Source organism: Rhinopithecus roxellana, chromosome 12, assembly GCF_007565055.1.
Source record: "Rhinopithecus roxellana isolate Shanxi Qingling chromosome 12, ASM756505v1, whole genome shotgun sequence".
NCBI classification, from domain to species: Eukaryota; Metazoa; Chordata; class Mammalia; order Primates; family Cercopithecidae; genus Rhinopithecus; species Rhinopithecus roxellana.
This window is the reverse complement of record NC_044560.1, coordinates 1472733-1496275: the sequence shown is the minus strand read 5'-3', so window position 1 is coordinate 1496275 and position 23543 is coordinate 1472733. Positions and strand designations below refer to the sequence as shown.

General features: G+C 40.9%; 1 protein-coding gene across 6 annotated transcripts in view; it reads left to right on the top strand.

Annotated features, from left to right (window-relative positions):
- The window catches only part of PRDM2 (PR/SET domain 2), a 131821-nt gene that overhangs the window by 36227 nt on the left and 72051 nt on the right, over positions 1-23543 (top strand). For all 6 annotated transcript variants that reach the window (XM_030913474.1, XM_030913477.1, XM_030913475.1 and 3 more), the window contains 2 exons: positions 8005-8157; positions 15923-16049. In XM_030913474.1, the coding sequence (XP_030769334.1) occupies positions 8005-8157; positions 15923-16049 (280 nt within the window). Of the gene's footprint in view, positions 1-8004; positions 8158-15922; positions 16050-23543 lie in introns of those variants that run through there.

The following is a 23543-nucleotide window of genomic DNA, read 5'->3' as shown; positions in this document are numbered from 1 at the left end:
CCAGTATTGTTAATGTTTTTAATATTATATAGTTAAAAATATCAGTTTTTATAGAGGAAGACCAGTGGTCACTGCTTCTGTTAATATTTGCATTTTATTCATTCAGGCAACAAATTTTGAGGTCAGGAGGATAGAGGGAAGAAAGTAAAATTGCATGTCAGTTAAGATTGATAGAGAAATTGTCTCTGTATAATGAGAAGACTTTAATGTAATTTTTAAAAGATATGTCAACATTTTTTATCAGTCAGCGCTGCTATGATTCAATATTAACAGGTGAGTTTTATAGTCCTTGCTATCTCAGTTCTTCTGATTTCAAATTATTTGTAAGTTAAAATTGCAAGCAAGAAGAAGAGAGAGAAGTCAGCCAGCTGATTCTGCGGAACCTTTTCTCAGAAAATACTTTTCAGCTCTCAGTGCTGCTTTCTAGCAGTGGGAAAAGGTTTGGATCACTAAGGAAATCCAACCTGCCACCTGTTTATTTCAGCGCTGGAGCTAAGAATGGTTTTTACATTTTTAAATGATTGGAAAAATAAAAACGTTTTGTGACATATGAAAATTATATGAAATTCAAATTTCAGTTTATGAGTAAAGTTTTATTGGAACACAGCTATGGTCATTCATCTAAATATTACGTATGGCTTCTTTTGGCCCATAATTGCAGAGTTGAGCAGTGGTGATGGAGACCATATGGCCTGCAAAGCTGCAGATATTTGTGTGTGGCCCTTTACAGAAAGTTTGCTCAGCCTTGGTCTTGATGTGTAGGGAAGAGGAGCAGTAGGAGTGAATGTGATGATGTCTGGTTTCAGGTTTGCTGAGAAGCTGAGTGGTTAATAGCAGTGCATAGGTTTTGAACAAAGTAATTAAAGGTGGGATGGCTGTAGAACTGGTTGTCATAGAAACAGATGAGTCAATTACATTCCTCTTCTCTCAGGAACTGCAGGACAGATGAGGACATTGAAGTACAGAGAATTAAATGATCTTTTTGAACAGGTTAACTTGTACTCAGATTGGCAGCTTGGTCTGGTACAAAAAAAAAATTCTCTTTGAGAGTTTGTTTATTCATTCATTTAACCCCTGTTAAACTTTTAGCACGTACCAGGCACTGTCTTAAGTTCTTGAACACCATGCTGGGCATAAAATGTTTGTGGTGTTACAAACTACTGGTAATACCTCACGGAAATTTTTATTTGTGGAATAAAGAAATATTAGAAATGACCTAGATCTTTCCACAGGAGAGAAATCTGAGTTCTACGTGCCTTCATGAAGTTCCTAACAAATCTATTAGGAACTTACTGTCATTTAAAAGTAGGAATAAATTTAAAAAAGATGATCTCACTTTGGTAAAAAAGTGTTTCAATGAAAGCCTTTTTAAAATAAAGGCCTTTTTAAAAATAATATTCTTAGAATATTAGTCCTGGAATCAGGCCAGGAGCCCGTTTCTTGGTTGATTATTCAGTCTTCTTCCTGTTAGCAAAGCCCAGAGACTCTTACACTTTTTTGTGTTGTGGACCCTTTTGAGAATCTCCCCAGAAAACACACAAATGCACATATGTACACAAAATTTTGCATGTTACCTATAGGATTATATGGGATTCTTAAACATCTATGGTTCATAGATAGAACTTCTGATTTAAGAGTGAAAATAAATTATTTGTCCAGCAGCTGTTCATTGGGTGCCTACTGTGAACCAGTTAACACTCATTGTGCATTTGTTGTCGGGAGATTTTCCAGAACATTTGTCTACTTGTATGAAATCTAGTCAGTCTAATTTTAAAAGAGAGGCTCTGTTAGTGCGGCTTCAAGGGCTTGAGAGGCCAAGCTATTTATTTTTTAAATTTGTGTTCTAGAATCTCTATAAAAGTAACTTGTGTATTGGGAAATGTGCTCTGACAAGTGTGCTTATTGAAATAAAATGTGCTGTCACCTGTTAGATTCTCTTTTATTTCCCTTATTCTAGAATTTTCAGAACATTTTAGAATATAGTGATGTATTAGAATAGTTCTTAAAATAAGTCTCGGATCTCCTACAGTCATCTGAGCAGTGAAGTAGCTGATACTGAAGACCCATTTTTGTCTGTGGTCACCAGGAAGTTAATTTTGTAGGATGTCAGTTTTACAATCTTCAGCAAACCCTTCAGGTATCTAATTCTGTAACTGAAAAACAACTGGAATTTGAACATACCAAGAAGGTATAGTATTTTCTAGGTAGCAATGTCAATAAAATCCTTTATTTAAAAAAGGCTTTCATTGAAACACTTTTTTACTGAAGTGAGATTATCTTTTTTTTCTTTATTCCTACTTTTAAATGAGGGTAAGTTCCTAACAGATTTGTTTTACTACAAATTAGATAATGTATATGAAATTAGTTGATATAGACATCTCTGGCTCAGTTAATGTTAGTTGAACCTGAACACCAAAGAAAAACACTTGGATTGGATGATGTTTTTTTTTTTTTTTTGTAGAGTTCTTTTAAAAATATAACCAAGTAGACCTTATTCCTTCTATCCACCTGGATGTTTGTACCCATTAAATGTTTGAGGTGATGAAATCCTTAAATACCCTAATTTGATTATTACACATGCTATGCATGTATCAAAATAACACGTACTCCATAAGTATAATTATTGCATATCAATGATTTTTTAAAATAGATGCTATAGATATTTTCCTCATTAACAAATATGAGTTGAAATAAAAAAAGATTACCAATTCAGTAATCTCTTAATTATTGCCTAGAATCGCTTTTTCCCCTAATGTTAGAGGATATGGGCTGTTATTTTGAACCAAGAAAATGAGAATAATAATGGGAAAGGGTGTAGATTCCAGAACTGACATCCGAAAGTTCTCCGAGTCAAGGTTTACCGACGGGGACTCATTGGAGGTTAAATGTGAACCTCCTGCCTATCTTTTGGGAACAGACAGGGGAAGTGCAAAGCAGGGTATAGATTATAACATTGGAAATTCAACAAGCTAGATCCCCAGAAAAATGAAAATATGAAAAGGAGCCTCAGGAGGTGTGGACAAAGGCCCACTGAAATGGGAGCTCAGGTCTCCAAGAGACATTCTGTCTCCATGTGTTAGAGCCCCAGGTTACGTGCAGTGGAAGGGAAATACAGAACACAGCCAGCAGAAATGGTTTTATTGCTGTAGACTCTAACTTTGGAGAGCTGGTTTGAGTGAAGATACATTTTCTCTCAACGTGGGAGTTGCTATAGTATGAGGAGGTTTCTTCATTGCCTTGTCCTAATTCCTGAGTGGTTTCTATCAAAATAAGTTGGTTACTGTAAGTTTTGATTGATTGAGGTGCTTATAGGTGAACAGTTGAGGATTCAAATGATGGTATGTTTGCAATAGTGGAATCAGAATTTTTTTTAAATTTATAAATTTGAATTAATACATGTAATAGGTAGATGATAAGGAAGGCTATAAGTTATAACCCTCACTCCTATCCCCTGAGGTAACTAATAATTTGGTTTGTTTTTTGCAAACCTTTCTCTATATAGCATAAAATATTTAATTTTGAATGTGTCTTTAAATTGGCACGTGTACTAAAATTTGAATTTAGATTATTTTATAGCTATTTTATAACTGGATTAAATTGAATGGAAATTGGGTGGTATGAAAATTACATTCTGCTTGACAAGAATTACTACTCAGTCTCTGTTAGGTGGTAGAGGCAGAAAGGAGGTAGGGCCTGACCAACTTGTGGGAGGTTAGGGATGGAAAGAGGGGTCTGGAAAGAGGGAAAATAGAAAGGCAAGTTGAGAACTCCTTGCCTGTCTGCATATCTGTTTTATTTTGGCATAGGAAGAAATGAGGGGATCAGGTTTGAATCCTGGCTGTGATTTTTAGTGACTTAATTATCCTGTTGAAGTTACCAACCTTCTATAAGTTTGTTTACTTATGAAGGAGCTTAGTGATATTTCATAGTTATTTTTAAAATTCTTTTTTTTTTTTTTTTTTTGAGACGGAGTTTTTGCTCTTGTTGCCCAGGCTGTAGTGCAATGGGACGATCTCAGCTCACTGCATCCCCCGCCTCCCAGGTTCAAGCTATTGTCCTGCATCAGCCTCCTGCGTAGCTGGGATTACAGGTGCCCGTACCATGCCCAGCTAATTTTTGGTATTTTTAGTAGAGGCAGGATTTCACCATGTTGGCCAGGCTGGTCTCGAACTCTTGACCTCAGGTGATCCACCTGCCTCGGCCTCCCAAAGTGCTGGGATTATAGGCATCACACCCAGCCTATTTTATAAATTCTTAAAAGAGTTAAATAACATGTAAGTCATCTAGCCCACTGCTTGGTTCAGTGGTCCCTCTCTTTCTTCGTTCTTTCGAAGTAGGGAGTTTGAATTTGAAAGTTAGTTAACTTATCAAAATTCATTTTTCATGATATATAATTAGATACCTTTGCCTTTTTAAAAAGGACTGTTTTATAGACTAAATCAATAAAAAGATAATTGATTATAAGGTAGTATTTCTCTGGGATCAAGTCAGTTGAATATTTGTTGGCCCTTATAAAGATCTGGAAATTAATTATTCATTGATAGAGGAAGCAAAATTATGTCACATTTTGGAGATAGGGTCAGTGTGTCAATCACTGAAATTAATTTGATTGGAAACAAAGGTTTGACCAAGTAAGATGGGAATTGTATGAAAACACATTTTAATCTCAGTTTCTTAAACATAAGTTGAACTCTCAATAAAAATGTGAAAGCTATAAGATTTTTAGAAATACCTGTGGAGGAGGAAGAAGATGAGGAGGATTTTAGCTTAGCATTCAGCAGACCTTGGCTACCTTCATTCAAACTTAGATTTTCATTCAGAAGACTAAGTTGCTTTTCCCACCTTCCTCCCATTTTTACCATGTAGAATATACCAAATCAGTGGGGGAAAGATAGAAAATTAAAGAAAATAAAAATTATGGATTATCCCCCTTCTCAGAGAAAACCATTGTTGACATTTTAATGTATTTAGTTTCAGATTTTTTTTTCCTATTCATGTGTTCATATACTTAAAACAAAAATGATATACTTTAAAAATACTTTTTATAAATGCTTTTTTATTTATTTATTTTTTTGAGACAGAGTTTCACTCTGTCGCCCAGGCTGGAGTGCAGTGGCGTGATCTCGGTTCACTGCAAGCTCCACTCCCCCAGGTTCACGCCATTCTCCTGCCTCAGTCTCCCGAGTAGCTGGGACTACAGGTGCCTGCCACCACACCTGGCTAACTTTTTTGTATTTTTAGTAGAGACGGGGTTTCGCCATATTAGCCAGGATGGTCTCGATCTCCTGACCTCATGATCCACCCGTCTCAGCCTCCCAAAGTGCTGGGATTAAAGGCATGAGCCACCGTGCCTGGCCTGTAAATGCTTTATTCAATCAAATGTATTGTGAATGCCTTTATGCTGATAAATGTATTTCCACAACATATGGTTATCTTTGCTCTCTTCTAATTACAGAAATAATGCATGTTTATTGGAAAAAATTTTCAAGTATATCGGTATATCTAACAGGAAATAAATCTTGCCATGTAATCTAATTAATCATTTGTACCACAGTACTTTTTAGTGTCTTAGGTTTCAGCTATATGGATGGACTATAATTTACTGAGTTAATTCCATATTGTTTTCCATTTAGCCATGAATTAGAAGCAATTTACAGTAAACCACACTGCTGTGAGCATTTTTGTATATACATCTGGGTACAGTTGTTCAATGATCTCATTAGAATGAATTCCTACAAGTGTATGTGCTGGTTAGTGTGTGTATATTTTAAAGATTTTTTTTTTTTTTTTTTGGTCAGGTACTGCTAAATTCTTTCCAAAATCAGTGTGTTCTCTGATCAGCAGTGTTTGGGGGAATATCTGTGTTTTTTCACACCCGTTCCTATCTTTAAGAAAAATTTTTTGTGTGTGCCCATTTAAAAGGTTAAAACTGTTTTACTTTCAAGTTATTTTTTATTAACTGAGTTTACTATTAGGAGGTTTTGGCTACATGTATTCGTTTGTGAATTACTTCTTGGCCTATTTCTAAAAATTGAAGTTTCATCTTTTTCTACAAAAGCAAGTATTCCCTTTTTGTACATCAGTCAGTATGACTTAGAAGATGCCTTAGTCTCCTTTGAAACAAAATGAGTTACGTATGAATAAAAAATTTACTCAACTGTAACACTTTGCTTTTTGCATATGGCTATATTGACCTGAGAGCCAGGAAGTTCTGGCACAACCTGTATTTTTATCCTGAGGCAGGTAGATAGACTCCAGCTACCTTGTGAACTGTGTGGTTTTCTTGGCAACTCTCTCTGTGTTTGTCTCTGCAGTCTCATCAGTCTTGGTAGCTGTGCCAGTATTCAGGTGAGGAGTGAGTGGGACTCTGTCATCACTGCAGTAAATTAAAGTGAAACTTACTATCCCTGAGCCCAGGGGCAGTTGATATTGCAGATGGGGGAATAATGTCTGTGTAAGTTACTGTGCACAGATACTCTCCTTGGTGCCTATGGTGATGAAAGTAACTACAGTGCACCTTGTAGCATGGTACCTGTTACACAGTAGATGCTCATTAGATGTTGGTAGTTCAGTTAACCAGGATGGTCAAGGAAGGCAGTGATAAATAGAAGACAAGCAGATCTGAGTTGAGGCCCTTCATGACAATTAAACAGGTGACTTTGGGAAAGTTATTTAACTTTTGAGCCTCAATTTTCACATGTTGAAAGGAGAGCTAATAAGCCTGCTACACAGGGTTAAATGAGATAATATGTCAGGCATGTAGCATTATGCCTGATGTTGGACTTTCCAGAGGAAGAAGGCGGTGTTAGGGCCTGGTCAGGTGGATGCTGCCCCTTGGCAATCACAGGCCTGGACACCCAGGCATGCCCAGAAGAGCAGCATCCTCACCATCAGTGGGCAGAGTGGGAGCTTTGTTCCAGAAGGAAAGGTGCAGTGAAGAAAGGTGGTTAACGTGGGGAGGGGAGGGAAGAAGGCATGAATGATGGGAATCATGAGGAAAAAATGGAAACATCTAGATTATATCCTTTCTTCCTAAAAATCAAGTAAAAGACTCATTTCTTTTGCCCAGCATGTCTGTCAGCCAGTTGATTCTGCAGTTCTGTTTCAGTGCCTACTCGAGTGTTTTGTAGACTGGTTTTGGGAAAATGTGTATATATAGATGCATGTATACACAAAATTAAAGTTAAAAATAGTTGCCAAATAGATGTTCTTTTAAAATGAAGGATGATAAATAAGTGCTGGAAGCCTCTGTGGGAGGAATTGGTGTGGGTGAGAAGGGAAGGCTTCTTGCAAGAGGAGATTTGATTTGACTCCTGAAAGGGGTTGAAGTTTTGGTCCTTTTCTTCTTGAAGGCCACTGATATTTCCCAGTCTGTTCCATTGCCCCTTCGTCCTTGCAGATGCTTTGTTTGGATGGAGTCTATTTTAAGGGTCAGCTGAGTTTGCAGAAGCATCATATCCTGTCACCCATGTGCCTGGTTCACAATGCTTGTTCACTCCTGAAGTCCCTGTCAACCCTGCCAGAAAGGGACCTGCTCAACTGTATAGCCTGGCGGGGCCAGGTGCCATACTCGATTAGCGGAGCAACCCAGAAAGCTTGGGATCTTTGTGCTGCTGAACACCACTGCAAGCTGTTTTCCTTTCTAAGTCACACTTTACGGAGCATAGTTGTCATTTGTCTCTGTGTACATATTTGTAAAGCATTTGGAGATACCAAGCATGTTAACTGTAGCTCTTTAAGTGTGTGTGTGTGTAGGGAGGGGGGGTTGGGAGGTGGGGCAGGTGGAAACAAGCCTAAGTAGAAAAATAGTGAGAATTACACTTTTGAATTCCAGTTTTCACCTTGAATTTTTCTTTTCTCTGTCGCTTGTTTTGTTTTTATGAAATGCTTTATATAGAGTACTTGCATATAATGAAAAAGAATTATCCTTAAAAGTTAAGAATGGAAACATTTTAAAGATACTCCTATTTTAACAAAAGTTTTTTATTTTTCTCCATTTTCAAGGTATATTACCCAAATTTGGGATGGATGTGCATTGATGCCACTGATCCAGAGAAGGGAAACTGGCTGCGATATGTGAATTGGGCTTGCTCAGGAGAAGAGCAAAATTTATTCCCACTGGAAATCAACAGAGCCATTTACTATAAAACTTTAAAGGTAACAGTGTTAGAATTAATTTACTGTTAGTTACACTGCTTATATTTTCCTTTTTTTTTTTTTTTTTTTTTTTTGAGATGGTCTCATTCTGTTGCCCAGGCTGGAGTGCAGGGGCTCCATCAGGGCTCATTGCAGCCTAAGCCTCCCCAGGCTTGGGTGATCCTCGGACTTCAACCTCCTGAGTAGCCAGGACTATGGGCACATGCCACCACACCCGGCTAAGTTTTGAATTTTTTGTAAAGACAGAGCTTTGCTATGTTATCCAGGCTGGTCTCAAACTGCTGGGCTCAGCGATCTACCTGCCTTAGCCTCCCAAAGTGCTGGGATTACCGGCACAAGCCACAATGCCTGGGCGTGCTTACGTTTTTCTAATGCTGTCCTTAGTTGTGACTGACAATGATTTTGCAGACCTGGAAAGGATTATATTTGGAAGTGCTTCATCCACACTCTCAGGATTCTGTGTTTTAATATATGGTTGTCGTGTGTGTCAGGGAGCTAAAGCATGAATATTGTGTTAAGTAATTACACAGTGCATCTTTAAAGATACTGATGAGTTAAGCATGTGGCAGCTGCTTCCCTCCTCCTATGACACAGAGGCATTAGGAAATGTCTGGCAGATTTATCCAAATGTAAGAAACTATCAGTAGGTATGGTGGGTCTGTGTTAACTGAATACACAATGTTAGTCTTTGATATTAATGCAGCCTTGGATTAGCTTTTCTTTTCCCTAAATTTTACTGAGAATAGAAATTGAACAGAACATGTTTCTTCTTTCTGCCAAATTTTTCCTTGGTGATATTAATTGTTGAAAAGAAGAAAGTCATGTTTTAGGATTGATAATGAGATTATGGAGCACATTCAGGGACATGAATGTGAGGAAGCATGGAGTGTTGCTGCATTTCTTCGTGGAGCAAAGGCCATGTCTCCCTAATTTTCATGGGTCACATTCTTTAAGAAGACAAATCCGGCCAGACTTGGTGGCTCACGCCTGTAATCCCAGCACTTTTGGGAGGCCCAGGTGGGCAGATTATGAGGTCAGGAGATCAAGACCATCCTGGCTAATACGGTGAAACCCCATCTCTACTAAAAACAAAAAATAAGCTGGGCATGGTGTCGGGCGCCTGTAGTCCCAGCTTCTCGGGAGGCTGAGGCAGGAGAAGGGCGTGAACCCGGGAGGCAGAGTTTGCAGTGAGCCGAGATCATGCCATTGCACTCTAGCCTGGGTGACAGAGCAAGACTCCGTCTCAAAAAAAAAAAAAGATCCTCACATTATACATGGAGATATTCTAAGGCAAAATTTCAAGCCTGTTAAGATGGATGGTTGTTGCTTTTTGCGTTAGATAGGCAACATTGCTATAAGGCAAATTTCTCTTTATTCACTTCCATTAAAAATGTCATACGTTGGAGAATAGTCTACGAAAAAAATGATCTCCATGGAGTCGAACACTTTTGATGAGCACATATTTCAAATCGTGGCCGGCTTTGCAGTGTGCTGTGTTTTGTTAGTGTAGTGGCAACAGGCCTTCTGGAAGTTTAGTTAACCTGTAGCTGTTGAATTGTGCTGCATCTTTCCTGGCATTGTTAGCCAACTAGACTGACTGTTACCACGTTTCTACCCAGGTCCTTGTGTCCAATCCCTGCAGGCTTTTTGTTACACTTTCTTATTTAGGACTTTAAAAACCTGTTTTCAATTTTTATTCTGCTAGATCGTGGTAGCATGCTTTTCTACTAGGTATTACTCTACAGTTTTCTTATATTGGAGTTTGAAGTTGGATTCAAGAATGCATTCTGTTTCTCAAAAGTATTTAAAGTGAGAAATACCTATGGTTGAATCAGTGAGGTAGAATCCTAGTGGAGATGAAATACTCACTAGGGGGTGAATATGAGACAATCAAGGTAATAGGAAGGAAGTGTTTTTTTTTTTTTTTTTTGACACGAGTGTCGCTCTGTCACCCAGGCTGGAGTGCAGTGGCATGATCTTGGCTCACTACAAGCTCTACCTCCTGGGTTCACGCCATTCCCCTGCCTCAGCCTCCCAAGTAGCTGGGACTACAGGCGCCCGCCACCATGCCCGGCTAATTTTTTGTATTTTTAGTAGAGACGGGGTTTCACCATGTTAGCCAGGATGGTCTCGATCTCCTGACCTCGTGATCCGTCTGCCTTGGCCTCCCAAAGTGCTGGGATTACAGGCTTGAGCCACCGTACCCGGCAGGAAGGAAGTTTTGAAGGCATGCAAGCTCATGTAGATATTAGGACACTGCAATTCCTTCATTATACCTCAAATTAAAATGTGTTCATCTCTGATGCAAATTCACAGAAACACTGAGAAGCAAGATAGAATAGTGGTTGGGAGAGTGAACTCTGAGGCCAGACTGCCTGTTTTAGATCTTGACTTGCTGTGATCCAAGGCAAGTAGGTGTGACCTGACTAGCTTTGCAACCTTAGCTAAGTCCCTCTTTGTGCCTCAATTCCCTCATTGTAAGATACCGGTAATTATGGTATTGACCTCATAGGGTGGTTGTGATGATTGCACGGGTGAATACAGATAGAGCTCCAGCACCTAGTAAGTGCTAATAAATGATTGCTGTTATTTTTCACAAGGTGGTATGGTGTCATGGTCAGGAGTGGGGACTCTGGAGCAGACTGTCTTGTGAGCAAATTTGGGCTTCTAGATATGTGACCATGTGAAGGATCTCTCTGTGTCTTAGTTTTCTCATCCATAAAATGGAGGTAATAATAAAACTGCTTGATAGTTTGTTGTGAAGGTTAAACAAGCCAATATATATATATAAGATTCTGGGAACAGTTCTTAGTTCAGTGTAAGTCCTCAAGTGTTAACTAGCTATACTAGTACTATTATTTTTACCTTTGTCCGAAATAACATAGTTCTGATTTTTGAAGACCTCCCCCAGTCTTGATCTTTGATATTTGCTCAAGTATGTACAAAGCCTTTCAGATTTTTTACTAGTGATTATCTTAACTCTATTCTTCTAGATTAAGTGTTCCGTGGGTTAGGTTTTCTAAAGAAATTACATGTGATGCTCTGTGGGCTCTGTATCTTCTCAGCTTATTATTACACCCAGATAATTGGGAAATCTCAACACTGGTTTTGTTTGTAATATGATTAAAAATGATTTAAAATTCCTGAAAGTTAGCTGTTAAGTCTGCTATCTATTTATTCCTCTGTTCATTAGTTTGGTGAATATTTATTGAGGGTCTGCTGTGTACCGAGTACTCTCCTATGGTAGTGAACAGGATAGACAAGGTTTCTGGTCTGGTGGATGTTCCGTGTTACAGGGGAAGAGGCAGATAGTAAGTAAATAAGAAAGTAATTTCCGGTAGCGATTAGTGTGTTAAGACAGTAAAATGTGGCTGGGCGCGGTGGCTCAAGCCTGTAATCCCAGCACTTTGGGAGGCCGAGACGGGCGGATCACGAGGTCAGGAGATCGAGACCATCCTGGCTAACATGGTGAAACCCCGTCTCTACTAAAAAGTACAAAAACCTAGCCGGCGCGGTGGCGGGCGCCTGTAGTCCCAGCTACTCGGGAGGCTGAGGCAGGAGAATGGCGTAAACCCGGGAGGCGGAGCTTGCAGTGAGCTGAGATCAGGCCACTGCACTCCAGCCTGGGCGACAGAGTGAGACTCCGCCTCAAAAAAAAAAAAAAAAAAAAAAAAAAAAAAGGCAGTAAAATGTGATAAGAGACTAGCTAGGTAGGAGAGGGCTGCTTTGTCTCCAGTGAGTCAGGGAAGGCCTTCCTGAGGAAAGACGTTCGAACCCCACTCCTTGGATAGGAAGGAGCTGGCTACGCAAAGGTCTGCTGGAAGAGCAATCCAGGAAGAGGAGTGGTAGGAGCAAAGGCTTTGGAGTAAGTATAAGCTAATAGTTTTTTTTTTTTTTTTTTTTTTTTTTTGAGATGTAGTCATGCTCTGTCGCCCAGGCTGGAGTGCAATGGTGCAATCTCGGCTCATTGCTACCTCTCCTGGGCTCAAACGATTCTCCTGCCCCAGCCTCCTGAGTAGCTGGGACTATGGGCGTGTGCCACCATGCCCAGCTAATTTTTGTATTTTCAGTAGAGACGGAGTTTCACCACATTGGTCAGGCTGGTCTCCAACTCCTGACCTCGTCATCTGTCCACCTTGGCCTCCCAGAGTGCTGGGACTACAGGCGTGAGCCACCGCTTTTGTTTTTTATTTTAAAGGAATAGAACAAAAGCCCATGTGGCTGGAGGGAGGAGGAGAGGAATCTTAGGAGATGAGGCTGGTGAGGTCCACAGGGATGGGTGAGTTTTAGGCTTAAGTGCTGTTCACCCATTGGAGAGTTGAGGCCGTGAGCTGACCGATGACTTTTTAAAATTTAACCGAGCTGGGGACTGGATTGTAGGTGGGTATGACTGGATGCACTTTGTGTGTTCGAGTGATTCTGGAATACTTCTCTAATTTTCTAATATTTCTGACACATTTTTCTATGATTCCTTATCCAGTACAAAAATATTAGAACCCTTGCTTCTTCCCAATTTGTTTGGTAAACTTTCAAGTTTATTTATATATGCTGATGTTTAAACAAGAGAATATAGAGCAGATTCCTGGTTTTATACCTGTCTGAAGCCAAAGAGAAAGTGGGAAGAGTTTAAAATCTTTGTTGTTGTTAATTTTTTCTTTAATATCAAAATATATTTAAAAAGAGGTTGGTCTTTTGATTTTATTTTTTTAATGTGGATTTATATTTCCATTGTTGAAGGGATTAATTTTTCTTTTCTTCTGAATTTGACTTAAAAATGCTAACCTGTACAGAAGAAAATAAAATATATAGTATGGAAGAAAACAAGCCTTGGTTTAAAAAAAAAATTATTATTTTCCTCTTCATAGGGTCTATTGGTGTAGCTGTTTTAATATAAAGTTGCGAAGCATATATAGCTCCGTAATATAACCATTTCAAGTTGCTAATAATTTTGTGTTGTGTTGTTTTATTTTCTACTACTTGTTTGTTTATTTTTATTTATTTATTTATTTATTTTTAAGATAGGGTCTCGCTCTGTCTCCTAGGCTGGAGTGCAGTGACACAATCTTGGCTTACTGCAGCCTCCGCCTCCCAAGCTCAAGTGATCTGCCACTTCAGCCTCCCGAATCACTGTGACTGCAGGCACACACCACCATGCCTGGTTAGTTTTTATATTTTTAGTAGAGACAGAGTCTCGCCATGTTGCCCAGGCTGGTCTCAAACTCCTGAGCTCAAGCAGTTTGCCCACCGTGGCCTCCCAAAGTTCTGGAATTGCAGCCATGAGCCACTATGCCCGCTAATAATTTTGAAGGCTGTTTAGCAGCTAACAGATATGTTCCTCTTGATCTAACACTTCACCAGTGCTAGAAATTTTATATTTGATTTGTGATACAGATTCTGGTGTGTTTTTAGTTTGTGTGTTTTGCAGCAACAAGAATATCATAGGACATGAGCGCCCTCACCAAGTTGCTAGTTCAGTTATCACTTCACTGACAACTGCCGTGGAGTGAACAGGGAAACTTAAGTTCTTATTCTTAGAGGTATCTTGAAAATGTCCAGTGGTATCTTCTAGCCAGTTCTCTGGTTATGTCATTTCAGTGGGGAATTAATGGGGAATGCCTTTGTTTTCACTCCTTCCCATACTCTTTTTTGCATTGGTTTTAAGACTTTACATATTTCTGAGAACTCTAGTCATTTCAGGTATTAGTTGACAGCACCATTTCTTAAATATGTGACTTTCAACAAAAAATAGAGAAACTATGCATTTGGAATTTACATAATCCAGAAACAGTTTACTTTAACATAAGCCTGCTGTTTCAACAGATTAGCTCATCAGAATGCCAAAAGTTGTTTGTGATGGCTGTGTTAACTCATTACTATCTTATATATTAAAGTAAGTTTTTTGGTTAGATTTAACTGATTCAAGAAGGGAAATCATGTATTGGTTCAAAAATAAGAAAAAGGCAGATTTTAGCCTTCTTAGGGGTGGGGGAGAGCCAAGGAAACAGCTGCCTTTTCTTTTAAATAATTTAGAATATTTTAAAATTTGGACTATAGAAACAGAGTTCTGCAGTGAATTAAACCAAGTAATATTTACTTCTAGGGGCTTTATCTAGACTAGAAGGTATGTTGAAGTGAGGAACTATTTTGTTTCTAAACTGTAGGTGGAATTTCCCTCCCTGCAAAAAAAAAAAAGAAAAAAAGAAAAAGAAAAAAACAAAAAGCAGGATCACTTTCTTAGATAACCATTGTGCAATGATCCAAATCAGGAAGCTAACAGCAACACATTGTTTTATTAGGTAATATGTACACCTGACTCAAATTCTGTCAATTGTTCCAGTCATCTCTTTGTAGGAAAAGAAAACGTTTTCACATTCGGTTGTCATGTCTCATGTGTTTGGCTGGTACCTTAGTCTTTGTTTTTTACAACCTTTCAGTTTTGAGAACTGGTTGGTTATTTTGTAGAATGTCCCAAAGTTTGAGCTTCTCTTATGTTTCATCATGATTAGATTCGATGTATGCATTTTGGGTAGAAATCTACCAGAAGTGATGCTCTGTTTTCTGTGCATTTTATCAGGAGACATATGACGTTGATATCTCTTATTACAAAAGTGTTTTTTTCTTTTGTAATACATAAGTATTTTATGGGGAGATATTCTGAGGCTATGTATTTTGTTACTCCTGCAACTTTTACCTACTTTTAGCATCCATTTATGATTCTTGCCTGAATTAATCATTACTGTGATGATTGCCAAATGACGATTTTCTAATTCCAACATTTCTTTTTTACTGATTAGTTGGGATCTCCTTTAAGGAAGAGCTTTCCTTTTTATTTACTTGATCATTCCTTCATTCATTCACATCAGGCTGGACTCATGGATTCTTATTGCATTCAGTGGATTTTAGATAGAATTTTACTTATATCGATAGCCTTGAAACTTTTCTCACAGATCAATCGCTGTGAGAGAAACCAATAAGCTGTTTCCCCAAATTCTAGGGGTGTGAACTTTGCACTCAGTGGATCTTTTCTTCGGGATCTTGTTCTGGGTGGAATCAATTTGATGGTGGCCCTCACTGCTTCCAGTCATACGTGGCTTAAGAATGTGATGGTTTAGGAGCATAATACATGGGAAATACTTCCTGCTGTATTTAAAAGTTAAAATGTGGAAGTCTGATGTCCGGTAGGAAGAGCGAGGCACTGACCTCCCTGGACCCAAGCAGGTTGGCGGCTCTGGGATAGAAACACGGCGCATTTGTAAGTGCTTGCGCGTGGTTCCTCCTAGTTGTCCTGTTCAAGTTGTTCTTGGTCTGGAAGGCGCGCTGGTTATCTTTCAGCACTCCGCGTTCCACACCGCACGCTTTTCAGTTATGCTTTACACTTCTCCTCCACTTAGATTTCGTGAGCTTTTAAAATGGTCCCATGTTTTATTTTTTCTCGTGCGTGGGCCATCGTGAGGCTTTATACAGGAAGCTGTGACAGCACCCGGGCTCCGCTGCTCGTCACCTGGCCTTCTGCACCCCTCGCCCCGCGCCGCGGGTGCGGTCCTCCCTCCAGCAGAGGGTTCCGGGCGCCCGCGCGGCCCGCACGGGGACGGGAGCCCTTCCTGCCGGCCGGGTGCGCGCCGACGCCGCCGACTGCTGTTCGCCATCGGCGCCGCTCCCGCCCGCGTCCAGGTGCGCGCTCCGCTCCCGCCCGCGTCCCGGGCTCCGCCCCCGCCAACAACCGCCGCTCTGATTGGCCCGGCGCTTGTCTCTTCTCTCCCCGCAGCCAATCGCGCCGGGCGAGGAGCTCCTGGTCTGGTACAATGGGGAAGACAAACCTGAGATAGCAGCTGCGATTGAGGAAGAGCGAGCCAGCGCCCGGAGCAAGCGGAGCTTCCCCAAGAGCCGGAAAGGTAGGAGACCCCGGCCGGCCCGCCCGCCCGGTCCGGGCGCCACGCCCGTCCGGGACGCCGCCCTGCCGCCCCCGCCGCTGCTGGCCCGACCGCGAGGCGGGTCGCGGGCTCAGGCGGCGGCGCCCGCGGCGTCTCGGTGACCTTTTCCGGACTCGGCCGGATCCCGGCCCCGCTCCCGCCCCGCGGTCCCGCTCAGGCCCTACGATCACCGCCCTCCCGCCCTGCCGGCCGGCCCCGCTGCTGAATCACGGCCTCCGCGCGCTCCGGCTGTTTCCTAACTTGTGACTTAGCTCCCGGCGGCGGAAAGTGCGCGGACGCCGCTCCGGGGCCGCACATTCTCCCGCTGGCTCCCCGAGCAGCGCTCCGCAGTTGCGCTCACGGCGGGCGCTCGAGTCGTCTCGCGGCTGACTTGACAGCCCCGGCTCCGCAGACTCGGGCCCGCCGCGCAGGACGCTGGCCGCGTCGGCGGCGGAGTCGGGGTGGGGGCGTGGGGGAGGCAGAGACAGAGAGAGACAAGAGACAGGAGGCGGCGGGGAGGGCAGGGAGACAGCGGGCGCGGTGGGCTTCCGAAAGGATGCCCAGGGGGATATGGAAGTTAGAGAGCGTGTTGTTTTGTCGTTTTGACTTAATTCTCATAGTTTTACGACTTCTGATGATTTCGAACAAAAGGTAAAAGTGTAGTCACACTTAAAAAGGAAGGGGGGTAGTTTCTGGGTAGGAAAATAGTTTGGTTGGCTGTATCGTATTTCCAGCTGGCATACTGACATGTTGGGATTTTTTTTTAATGAAGAATTTTAATGTGAATTCAGGAATCGTTCGTAGATCCCGGTTTGAAAATATGCCAAAGCACAGTATGATAGTTTCCTACTGATTCCAATACAGATTTGTGGTTTGTTTTTTTTTTTTTTGCTCGCCTGAGGTGTTAAGTAGATTTTTTTTAGTCATCTGACCGAACGAGTCTATTCTTTACCCAGAACATTGCAAAGTGAGTTGTGGAAGTCATACTGTAAATAAAATCATGTCGTAAACTCGATTTAGGAAAATGTTAAAATCGACTTTAAGGAATGTAGGCAAGAAGTCTGTTCTGATTTTTCAAGTATGTATTCTTTGTATATCACCACAACATGGAAATACAATTAATTTCCCCGTGAGAGTTAGTAGGCCTTTTACTGAATATGCGTTGTCTATTTATTGAATGTGATTTAGTCACTGCTTTAGAGCGCTCAATGCTTTTGATCCTGAATCAGATGATCAGAGTCTAGAAAATTCCCAGTTTTTTTTTTTTTTTTTTTAAGTTTTAACTGAGTTCTGGGATTTTGTTGATATTAGGCTTAGTGCTTAATTGTTTGCAGTGAAAACTTTTTATGTAATTCAACTTGTTCCTTTATTTAGTCTTCCTTTTGTTTACAACGAATGTTACCAGCCTTCCAGGTAAGTTGTTATTTGTAGGGCGCTGGAGATGGGGAGGACAGGACCCTCTTTACTGTGCCACTAATCATAACTAACTCCTGTACTTAAATAGATGTGTAGTTTAATAGCAACCTTACTTGAACGCTTTTCTCTGTTGGGCATATTTGTTGTGCGTGTTTGGAACATACGTCATTGCTCTGTTGATTTTTTGTTTATCTGTTTATTTTTCTCCGTCGGATTTGGGGAAAAACTTGAACATATACTTTGTTTTATTAGTGATATATGAGCTTAATATCTGCATTTTTATACCTGCGTAAACTGTTGGTGTTTCGTATTGACTTAAATAGTTCATATTTCTTACTATCCTATTATTTTGTACTACTCTGGGCAGCCTATAACCCAGAATCCTAGGTTTTAATTAATTAAAAGACTTATGCTTATGCAAAGCTCTGTCTTGGAACTTACAGTCTGTGTTTAACAGCTTGCTGGTAAAGAGATCTGTTTCCTCTCTAAGACTTAAGCTTTGGAGAGTTTAATGAGTCAAACCTTTTTTACTTTTAAATTAAATACTCAGTTAAAACCGATAAACCGATTTATAGCTTTCAAAGACCTGAAATGGAGTCTTTTTTTTTTTAGTATTAACTCAGTTCTATTTAGGTCTTATGTGTGACCTCAAACATTTAAATAGTATCTTTTCAGGCAGTGATGTCAGAGAGCGAATCAACATAAATGTCATTCAGAGGCAATGTTAACTTAGTATTGCTGAGAGCCGCATGTTGAATACATAGAGCCGACAGGTAGATTGACAGTGGGCGTGACTTCATTTTCATGATGAGACAGAGAAAAACAAAGGGCTGAATTCTTCATAGTTCTGGACCTCAGCTCCTTTGCATGACAGCTGCTATACTTACAGCTGTGCGTTGCATGTGGTGCCTTTCAGAATTCATCAGATCGCTGGTGGATCATAAGGCGTGTTTGGGCAGAGCAAAGCCCTGATTTCTTTACATACGAAGTAGTGGCCTCTCCTCTCTCCCCTCCCCACGTCTCCTTTCTCCTCCCCTCCCCGTATTCATTCATTCATCTCATGTTTATTGAGCCCCTGCTGTGTATTGGGCTCTCTGCTGGGTTGTAGCACACAGTGATGAGCGTAAAAGCAGTGGTAACTCTTCTCATGGCGCCCGTAGTCTAGTGGGGAAGACAAACATTAAATCAGTAAACAGCTGATCAGCGCCTAGATGGTGGGCATGTAGTAGGCCCTCAATAAATATTCATTGATTGACAAGGACTCACACAAATGTTTTAGGAAGGAAAAAAATGCAGTGCGGTGAGAACACAGTTCATATTGGCTGCGACCATGGAGCATGCAATTTTGCCATGGGCCAAAGATGGATGTACATCAGGCATTTTAAACTGGAGTTTAATTTGGATTCCCAGTTTTGTAATTGAGCTTCTTCACTTTTTACACATCTGAGCCGCCTCTATGCAATGAAAAATAAGTTCCTTAGATGGAATAGGTTAAGCTTTCAGGTAGAGAGCAAGGAGGGTTTTTAGTGTCCTGGTGTTTCAGGCTATTTTAATGTGAACCACAGAAAAAGTACAATTATAAAATAGCATAGAAACAGCCAAATTTAGAAGTATTTCTCATCTTCTTGATCTCTGTCCCCTGTTTGTTTTGGTGACAAATGAGAAATTGAATTTGCTTGTTAGCAGTAAGCAATGACTGTTGGCAAATGCTCTTCCAGAGTGTAGATTATAATAGCAGAGTGTTTGCTCTATCAGTTACATAAGAGCCTTACCTGAAGTTCTCTTACCTGGAGAAACAACAGTGGCTTTCTACCAATGGGCTTAGTGGAAGGAATGAAAAAGATGGGATGCCTGGGGCATTTACCAGGTGTGCGACTTTGGACAACTCATGTCACCTTTCTGTGATGAAGTTTCCCTAGCCTGAAAAAGGAATATCATCATATCGATGATGCTTGTGCCACCTAACCTCACAAAGTTGTCAAGAGCAAGTGAGATAATCGAAACGTGCTTTGTGAAGCTGTGGGCTCTTGGGAACTGTAAGTACCAAGTCTTACAACATGGCTGGCGTTTACTTCCCTGCTACTTGCGGAGGAACGACTGAGTTGGTGACTCATTTAATCAATGGGGATTTATGGAGCACCTGTGTAAGCTCAAAATAAGCACTGGGTCTCTTCTTTCCCTCTTCCTTCCTACGTCACAGCCCTATTCTGTGCTGATTCACCCTTATTTTAGGCCTAAGTTCTAACCTATTGACCTTCGCTGTTCACAGAAGATTGAGAGAGAAGAGTTTGTATTTATAGCAGCAAGAAGTTTTCTACCTGAAAGCTGGACAGAGAAGAAGACAGAAGGTTTATAACAAAATCAGTAATGAATTATAAAGAACAAGTTCCTTAAGGTCAGTTAGTAGGTTCAGATAGTCCTTCCTAAAAACCGTAAGTAGTGCCTGAGAATATCAACCGGTTTATAAGTATTTATCTCAGCGACTTTTAGTCGCCACAGAACAGTTAAATTATAATCAGCTTAGCAAAGTAATATTTTATCTGTCTCTACGATCAGAATTTAAATTAAAAATCTTGGTACTGTGAAGAACACTCAAGTTTTTTGAAATTGTATATATTTGAAATTCTTCTATAAAGGTGCTAAATAACAAGCCTTTAGAAACTTAAAATATAGGGAGGTAAGAGAGCCACATGCAAAGATACCTCAGTCTAAGGTAGTCTAAAAAAAAGTGCACCACGGATTGTATAGGCAGTAAGGACTATTGGCCCTCTCTAAGAGCAGGAAAAAGGGATGCTGAGCTGGGCTGGCCAGGGAGCCTTTATGTAGAAAGGGTGGCAGGATAGGGACATTTCAGAACAGAGAGAGGAAGGAGGAGGACGTCAGGAGGAACCTTGGGGCCTGAGAAGTTGTAACTGTCTGGATGATCTTCCTCTCTGTTATTGAACAAGTATTCCTTGTGTCTGTGTCAGGCACTATTCTGGGTGCTGGAGTTTCAGCAAAGAACTAAAATGACAAGGGTCCCTGTTCACATGGAATCACATTCGGGAGAGTGGGGAGTACAGGCCAACAGCTGAAGTAGGTAAACCTTGTCAATAGTGTTTTGTAGGGTGGGTGGGGGAGGTATGGCCTGACTGTAGGTGGGAGGTCGGGGTGACCATTCTGAGGTTGTGACATAAATGACACAGGAAGTTCTAGGGGCTGAGGGCTCCGGGAAGAGGGACCCAGTTCTTTTAGCTACATGAGTATTTTTGGATTAGGAAACTCAGTTCTGCAAATGGACATATATTGGCCCTTTTTCTGCCAGGCGCTGCACCGAGTGGCTGGGTTGGTTGGTGGGGGAGATGAGAGAGATGACTATAGCAGGCACCATCCTCCTCTAGTGTGGAGTCTCCAGTCTGTTTCATGACAGCCACGCGCAGGTCAGACTTAGTGGGTGTTCTGGTTGATGTGGGAGAGAAGGAAATGGACACTTTGCAAAATTGGATTAAGTTGTCCAAGATCGCCCTACCAATGAGTGTCACAGTCGGAATTGGAACCAGGTTTCCCATGCCTTTTCTTCTATGTGATATGGAGCTTTTTGTCCACTTCTACATGCGGTTGACAACTACAGAAGTGACAACATTGGTTCCATTTAAAGTTGAAATTAGAGAATACATTTAATAAACGCAGAGAGTGGACGGGCTTCCGTGGAGTTTGATCTCCTAACCTTTTGTAGCAGCCAGCAGCTATGTTTCAGGCTCCAAGCTGAATGACAGAGGCCTGACTCTGGTGTCTGAGGATGATGATAGATGGGCCCTATGCCTACTGGGTGCCTGGTGGGCAGGTCGTGTGCCCGCTAACTTACAGGGCACTGGCCTGTGGTTCCTGTTTGCAGGTGCTGGAGCAGGATGTGGAGTGCTTGGACATGGCAGTGTGTTCCTGTGTCCAGGCTTTAATGCTGGCAAGCTTGTGGCATTAGACACAAATGAGCTGTTTCCAGGTTGGTCAGTCTTAGAGGGGCCTGTCTCTGCTGTAGCTTTCTGGCTGCCTCCTAGCTGAGGGTGCCTTTTGCTGAGCATTGAATGTTCCATCTCTAGTGGTTGCCTGCCAGGAGGAACTCTCTGCTGCTGTTGTAGTGGTGGTCTGTTTTTAAGAGCTCAGTATGGTTTTAATTCGTACTTTTTCAATAGTAGGAGTTAGGGAATTGTTAAAAATTTGCAGTTCTGCTGCTGCTACTAAATTGCTCCAAATTTAGATGAAAATGTTGGTCAGCATTTTCGTTTTGTGCCTTTGATTCTTATGTCTATCCCTGTTTACAGGGAAATTATGTGGATTAACTTAAATTTTTCAAAGCATTTTGCAAATTTTTCAACTGTATTTTACTTGGTGAATTTGTAAAAATCCTAACATGCCATGATTAAAAAGTTTTAAATATCATAATTGAGTGTATTGGGAACCACGCTGTGCCCTATTTTTAGGTTATTTTGGTTCTCTTGTCCATATGTAAATTGGAAAGTGAGACTTGCCTAATACAGAAAAAAGGTTTGATTATGATTAAATTTTCTAAACAATATAAAAGAGGTCACAAGACCCTTATAGTTAGTTCAAAATACTTTAGTTGATTTTAACAAATGCACTTATAATTTGAAAGTAGAAAACCCAGTTTCCTGTGTTTTCCTTAAATATGAACACTAGGTTATTTTTCTAAATGATGAATTTTTATTTTTGTTTAAACTCTTGCAGTGTTTTTTTTTCCCCTGGGCAATTTCATGTTCCAGTTTACAGATAGCTGTTACGATATTCAAACTTAATGTTCGTGGGAGCATTATAGAGAGGAGGGTGTAGTTACTTTATTTTTAAATAAAATAACTTTTAAAGTTTATTTATTTATTTTGTAGAGACAGAGTTTTTCTGTGTTGCTCAGGTTGAACTCGAACCCCTGAGCTCAAGCTGTCTTCCTACCTTGGCCTCCCTAATAGTTGGTATTACAGGCATGCACACGGTGTAGCTTTGTATTTAAAGTTGCCTCTAAAGAATTGAGGAATTGGAGGCCGGGCGCGGTGGCGCATGCCTGTAATCCCAGCACTTTGGGAGGCCGAGGCGGGTGGATCACAAGGTCAGGAGATGAAGACCATCCTGGCTAACATGGTGAAACCCCATCTCTACTTAAAAAAGAAAATACAAAAAAATGAGCCAAGCGTGGTGGCGGGCCCCTGTAGTCCCAGCTACTTGGGAGGCTGAGGCAGGAGAATGGCATGAACCTGGGAGGCAGAGCTTGCAGTGAGTGAGCTGAGATCGCTCCACTGCACTGCAGCCTGGGCGACAGAGAGAGACTCCTTCTCAAAAAAGAATTGAGAAATTGGATAAATATCCCAAGAACACCATTGTCGAGGTTAAAAATAGGCATTTCTTTTAGTGAAAGGTTGTGTGGAGAACTGCAGTTGAAGTTTCAGGTAGACTGGCGTGGTACTTGGTTGGCATTCAGATGGCTTGTTTCTATTTCACATGCTGCCAAGTACAGGCCAAAAGTTTTATTTTGGCCATCCATCTGGCTCAGAGTGTTTTATTAGTGTTCATAATTTGGTTGAAATAGTTTAGAGGAGCTGAATGACCTGGAGAAGCAAAAGTTACTTGAAAATGCTATCGTTTCTCTAAGTGAAAAAGTGAAATACTGAAAGTAGCTGTTTTTCTTTTTGCCACTCAGTTAAACCAGTTTTCATACAAGAGTTCTTGGCTGAATTCATTTATTACAATGTATTTTGATATGGGCATATGTCATGACTTGACACTTATTTGCACATCATGTCATTATGCTGTGAATCACTCATTTCTATTGATGGTGGCAGTGACAGCAGTTACACTTGTTTCTAGCATTGTGCTGGTTGCCCTGTGTATAGCATAGCCAATCCTCCCAATAACCCTGCAAAGTTGAGATCCGTGTCCTCATTTGTAGAAGAGGAAACCGATGCTCCGTGGGGCTTACATACTTCGGCCAAGTTCCCACAAGGTCCTAAATAAAAGGCTCTGCCTGTCTAAATCCAGTTTTTATGAATAATGTTTCTAAGTAGGACAGTTATACTG